General features: G+C 64.8%; 3 protein-coding genes across 3 annotated transcripts in view; 1 reads left to right on the top strand and 2 right to left on the bottom strand.

Moving 5' to 3' along the window:
• The window catches only part of H696_02818 (hypothetical protein), a gene marked incomplete at its 5' end in the record, with an annotated part of 5,979 nt that extends 5,820 nt beyond the window's left edge, over positions 1-159 (bottom strand). Inside the window, one exon of the mRNA XM_009496718.1 lies at positions 128-159. Within this exon, the coding sequence (XP_009494993.1) occupies positions 128-159 (32 nt within the window). The remainder of the gene's footprint in view (positions 1-127) is intronic.
• A 1,280-nt stretch (positions 160-1,439) lies between these two features.
• Positions 1,440-4,368, top strand: H696_02817 (hypothetical protein). Its single transcript, XM_009496717.1, has 6 exons — positions 1,440-1,721; positions 1,850-2,127; positions 2,245-2,424; positions 2,564-2,744; positions 2,886-3,072; positions 3,201-4,368. Exons 1-6 carry the CDS (start codon positions 1,517-1,519, stop codon positions 3,904-3,906), a joined length of 1,737 nt encoding a protein of 578 aa, XP_009494992.1. The 5' UTR covers positions 1,440-1,516; the 3' UTR covers positions 3,907-4,368.
• H696_02816 (hypothetical protein) lies at positions 3,988-5,448 on the bottom strand (the record flags this gene model as incomplete). The annotated part of the gene is made up of 6 exons (XM_009496716.1): positions 3,988-4,018; positions 4,122-4,290; positions 4,453-4,756; positions 4,977-5,122; positions 5,223-5,306; positions 5,397-5,448. 6 exons carry the CDS (start codon positions 5,446-5,448, stop codon positions 3,988-3,990), a joined length of 786 nt encoding a protein of 261 aa, XP_009494991.1.
• Between the last annotated feature and the right edge of the window lie 15 nt (positions 5,449-5,463).

Genomic DNA, 5,463 nt, shown 5'->3' with positions numbered 1-5,463 from the left:
GTGTGGGTGCCCGGCCTCCGGGGGGGCTGGCCATCGGGCAAGTCCGTCGCCCTTGAGCAGAGGACCGATGTCTTGCCAGGGGGTGCCAAAGAGACGGAGAGAGGGAGAGGCAAGGGGGGAGAGAGACCCCGGCCTGGGCATCGATGCCCGCCAGTCCATTTCCGGCGGGTGAGAACGCGAATAATAACAAATACCACCCGCCCGCAGACACCCCTGCCAAGGGCCGGTAGACAGAGACCACCAAAGCCAGCGGGGGGGGGAGGACCGGACACAAATGAGAGGGCGCGGTGGCGAAGAATCCCCTCTCCCGGCGGGTCATGGGGCTTCCCTCTGGGCAGGTGACCCTCGCGTGCTTGTAGTGGTATCCCCCAATCTCTATAAACCAAGTCACAGGTTGAATTACAAGATCCCCACGTGAACGGCCCCGTGGGAGATTATGGCATGCTTGAATGGCATTCCTCCTCAGGAGGAATGCGGGGTAGATCGACAGCCAGATGGCCGCCGAGTACCGGGCCAGTTCGGTGGCCCAGGAAAGGAGGGAGACACGCGTGCGCGCGGGGTTCTCAGATCCACCCCACGACCAACCCAAGGTCAAAAGGGGGACTCCCTGCGGGAGCCTCCTGAGAGCGAAGACCTTAGCAGCTATGACGATGTTGACTATGTTGACGATGTTGAAGTATACGCTTGTATGCTAAGACAACCTGACAGAGTCTCAGCCCAGCCTGCGAACATCTGTTCTAAGGCTTCCTCTCGAACCCCTTTTGTTACACGAATTGCTTTCTATTTTGCTCGCCCCGCTAACTCGCCCCCTAGGTCGAGTTACCTTGTCTCGTCGCTAGTAATCTCATCACCCTTCTGGTTCGGTACGCCCTCCTTCATGCCCGAGCGGTCCCTAACTAGTAGTAAGATTTCCGGTATAGCTTCCGTCAAAGCTTCACTCCTTTGACGTAAGACTGGATCCGTGAGAACCCTGCTACAGTGCTCTGGCGCCCTTCGGTGTGATGCCGGAATTGCGTTCTTCATCACCGAGGTACGCATACTCCACAAGCGCGGTGGCACCTTGCACTGGCAGCAGCTGGCGATCGCCGTCCAGAACGCATTGCTTCTGCCGCCCCGGTTGGTGGGCAGCTGCTTAGATACTTGGCCGTACGGCTCCCAAGCCCGCCCCCCCTCTTCGGGCCCCAGTTGGGGGGGTGATTATCCGCGGCAATCTCGCCCTCCTCCCCGTGCCCCCTCCCTCTCCCTCCCCTCGAAGCCTGGCTAGGCATCTCCAGCCCCGCCCGCCCCGCCCGCCCCCCCCGGTGTCGCACAGAACCAGCAAGCGTCATCGTGGAGAGGTCTAAGAAAGGCCCGCCCGACGCCCACCCCACCGGCCCCCCCCCCACTCAACATCCTCCTCCTCGGTTCTTCTGCACCCCCCCCCCCCCCACCCTGCTTGTCTCCCGGCCCCCCACACTTGCTCGCTTGGCTCCGCCCCACCTCTTCGTGATCCCGCCTACGGCGACAAATCCACATCATGCCGCCCCCCTTCCCGCGCGCACCCGCCAACTGGGTGCCGCTCACGTTTTTCTCCTTCCCCCCTCAGCCGGACCTCCTGCGATCGGGGGCCCCATTTCTGCCCTCCTTCGACCCGTGCTCGTTGATGGTGCATGCCCTCCTGCGGGTCCTCTCCATCGACCATCTGGTCCACGAGGTGACCGACCCGACACACGTGCCAACCGGTACGCCACTCGCACCTGCCGTGACCGGGCTGCCGCTTGCCCCACCTCGCGCCACCTCACACTCGCTGACATGCTGGCTGGGGCGGGGGGTGGAAACAAACAAACAACCAAACAAACAACCAAACAAGGCACCATCCCTGCCCTGCGTCACGGGGCCGATCTCTTTGCCGACCCGCTGGACATCGCCACCTACCTGTCGTATGATGCCCTTCTTCGGCTGCCTGGGCACCAGTCCCCCGGGCCGGTGGACCTCTCGGATCCCACATGCCTGGCTGGCTTCTCCTCGGCCCCCAACTACATCCCAGATGAGATGACTCTCCTTCCGCATGTGGCCCTCCTGCCGGCCCTGTCGGCCGCCTCCACCGGCCACACGGCCGCCATCCTGTCCCACCTGATGGATGCCTGGGTGCGTCCGACAGGAATCACACCTCCGCCTCCTGGGGCTCCCGCTGTGGCATTCTGCCCAGCACGCCCTCTCTGGCCACTTTCGGACCTTGACTCATCCTGTCCCCGTGCTTGGCAGATGTTCCTCCTTTTCATCGAGCCCGCCAATGCCACTCTCTCGCGGACCCCCTATCAGAGCTTCTTTGGGACCCTCTTTTCCGGCAGCTCCGCCTACCATCGCCGCATGCGCGAGGTCCTGGCCCACTTCCACCTGTCTGAGCGGTCGACCCCGGAGGAGTTGATCTTCGTCGCGGAGTCGGTGCGCCCACCCCTTCTCCCCGGCCGGGCGCTTCGCCCTCTCGGATACCTGCCCCCCCGCTGACATGTCTGCCTGCCTCGCTTCTCTCCCGCCCGCTGCCCACCCACCCACCTGCCTGTTCTCCTGCCGGGGCGAAAAGGTTTATGCCCGGGCTCTGTCCACTTTCTACCACCTGAGCCAGGCTCTCGGGAAGTCGGACTTCTTCGACGATCCCGAGCTCCCGGGCATCCTCGACTGCGCGGCATTTGCCTTCCTTGGTCTCTTCTACTGGCACGGTCTCCCGGAGGTCGGGCCATTTGGCCATGACACCATCTTTGAGAGTGCGCTCCGGTTTGGCCAACCACCACACACACACACACACACACACACATACATACATACACGCGCGCACGCACGCCCGGCCCGGCACGGCCCGGCTCCTCCTCCCCAAAAGCTGACCGCCTTCCTTCCCTCCTACCCAGCTCTGCCGAATCTCCGAGACTTCGTCCTGCGTATGCGCGACCGCCTGGACTTCTCGCCAATGTGCCGCATGCCCATGGCCCTGGACTATGCCACTGGCAAGGCCACCTCCACGTGCTGTCTGTCCCCCCTGTGTCCCCACTTCGCTCTCTCGCGCTCCTCGTCCTGGACGGATACCCGTGCCTTTGGGTGCGCAAGCCTCTGCCTCTTTTTTCGCCCCCCCTCCCCCCCCCCCTTTGGTCCCATTGCCAGTCGCCGACCATGGCCTCCTGACCGCTGTATGCCCTTGCTCCCTGGGCCTTCTCCCCGCTCCGAAGTGCATCCAATGCCTGCTGCCATCGGCACCGAGATCTACGACTCCGGCCACATGCGGAGCCCTCGGTCGACCCTTCGGACGAACCCAACAGCGCGGCTGACATCGACGCTCAGCCGCCCGCCGATCCGGATGCCGATGAGCCCATCTGGCGTGCACTTGACCTGCTGAACATCCGCGAGCTGCGGGAGTTCATTCGCCGGCGAAAGGCAGCCACCGCGAGCCCCGAGAAGGCCACCAGCCCGACGGAGCCAACGGTCACCGACATCCCCGATGACGATGACGATGGTCCTGAGCCTCCTCCCGGCTCCTCGAGCTCCCCGCCACATCCGGCCGGCGACGCCAAGGACGCCAATCACCACCCCGGCCCTGACGACACGCCTCCCACCCCGGACAACCCCGATGACCTTGAAGATGTCCCCTCCTCGCTGGACCTGAATTCCCCCCTCGGGGAGGACTACTGGGAGACCATTTTCGTTCGATTCTGGATGGAACGCGCCGTGGCGCTGGGTCTATTGCTGGCAGCCGCTGCTTTGACAACCAGCGGCGTGAACCTGCTTACATTCGTGCAAATGACGACGGTCCACCAGGAGCCAAGCCCGGCGGCCCTGGCAGGGGGCCGCCAGGCGGCCCGTAGCTTTGCGGAGGCAGTCCGCCGTGCGGCGGAGTCGGCCCTCCAGGCGGCATCATCCCCGGCGGCCCGTCCATAGGCGCGCCCCAGGCACCGCCAGGAGGACCACCAACCCCGGGAGGCGGCAGGAAGGCCCCACCCCGGAAGCCGCCGCCCATCATCATGCCCGGCGGCGGAGCCCCGAATGGCGCCTGGTGGGGCGGCGGCGGCGGCATCATGCCCGGCATGTGGTGCCTCGGCGGCGGCCCATGGTGCATCATCGGCCCGGGCGGATGATGAGGACCGGGGTGGTACATGCCACCCGCCCCGGGGGGAGCCGCCCCGGGGAAGCCGCCGGCCATGGCTGGCTGCACCAATCCGGCCGACATGGACGACGGCAGGACCATCGATCCGCCGGCGGGGCTCGGCCGCGAGCTGGTGCCATCCTCGGCGCCCTGTTGGATCGACCGGGCCAGCAGCCGCTCTGTGTGCGTTGTTCCCCCGCCCCCCATACACACATGCCGGAAAGGCAAATCGTACAAATACATCGAGAAAGGCAAGATCACCGTCAGGAAGGGGAGGAGAAAGAGAGAGCAGAGGAGGGGGGCGTGGGGGGGGGGGGGAGCCAGCAAGCTGGGAAACGCACCGGCTGTCGAGCCGTGGCGCTCGGTCTTGGAGTCCTTCTTCAGGGAGTACTCCACCTTGATCGTCCGGTTGGCGAAAAACTCGCCATTCATGGCGGCGATCGCCGCATCGGCCGCCTCGAAGGTGGTGTACGACACGAAGGCATAGCCCTTGTGCATGCCCTCCGGGTCGCGGCCGATGCGCGGCGTTTGTGACAGCGTTCCGAACTGGGAGAATGCATCACGCAGCATGTACTCGTCGACCTCGGGGGCCAGACCGCGCACGAAGAGGTTGGCCCCGATGTCGACCATCTGCTTGTCCATGTTCTGGGGGGCGTGCGCGCCAGACAGGACAGAGTGATGGGATGTTGGGGAGGAGGTGGCGAGGGAGGGGGGGGGGAGAGGAATGGCCGGACAGGGGGCAGGGCAGGTGAGGGGGCAAGGTAAGGCAGCAAAAAGGAAGCCGCCGAAGCAGCCCCTCAGCGAAGAGGTGGGGAAGCGGGAGCGGGGAGCGGGGGGAGGGGGGGCACGCGCAGGAAGCACGCACACGCTGGACACGGATCTGCCGGTCAAACAGCTTGATGTTATTGAGGATGCGAATGGCATACTCGGCATCGGCCTCGGTGAGCATCTCCACGAAACCCATGCCCTTGCGCTGCAGGGTCACACGGTCTTTCGGGATCTTGACATTGACTGAGCGCAGGCAGAAGAGGCAAGGGGCAGGTTAGCGACCGGCCGGACAACCCGTCGTAGGACCGGGGGAAGGGGGCAGGGCCGAACGCGGCACACGCACCAACCGGGGCACACTGGATGAACAGCTCCCACAGGATGTCCTCCGTCACGCGGTCATCCAGATTATTCACGAAGCAAGTGGCGTCTGAGACAGGATGGTCGGTCAGTTGGGGCGATTCGTGGGGCACAGTCACAAGGCGGAGCCATGGGGAGGCCAAGGTAGGCAGCCACGCACCCTTTCTCTCCTGCTGGAGAGTGGAGCTGATGCTGATGCCGGTCATAGACATGGTGGCGGGGGGGGG

This window comes from Fonticula alba (genome assembly GCF_000388065.1).
Source record: "Fonticula alba strain ATCC 38817 unplaced genomic scaffold supercont2.4, whole genome shotgun sequence".
Lineage (NCBI taxonomy): Eukaryota > Rotosphaerida > Fonticulaceae > Fonticula > Fonticula alba.
Note: the sequence above shows the minus strand (reverse complement) of the source record. Positions and strands in the feature narration are given on the sequence as shown.

What these genes read in the sequence shown, in the direction of transcription:
- H696_02817 (XM_009496717.1), top strand. Translation starts at nt 1,517, where the DNA reads ATGCCGCCCCCCTTCCCGCGCGCACCCGCCAACTGGGTGCCGCTCACG. An exon ending in CCCGACACACGTGCCAACCG is followed by an intron (nt 1,722 to 1,849) that starts GTACGCCACTCG and finishes CAACCAAACAAG; the next exon opens with GCACCATCCCTGCCCTGCGT. An exon ending in ACGGATACCCGTGCCTTTGG is followed by an intron (nt 3,073 to 3,200) that starts GTGCGCAAGCCT and finishes CCCGCTCCGAAG; the next exon opens with TGCATCCAATGCCTGCTGCC.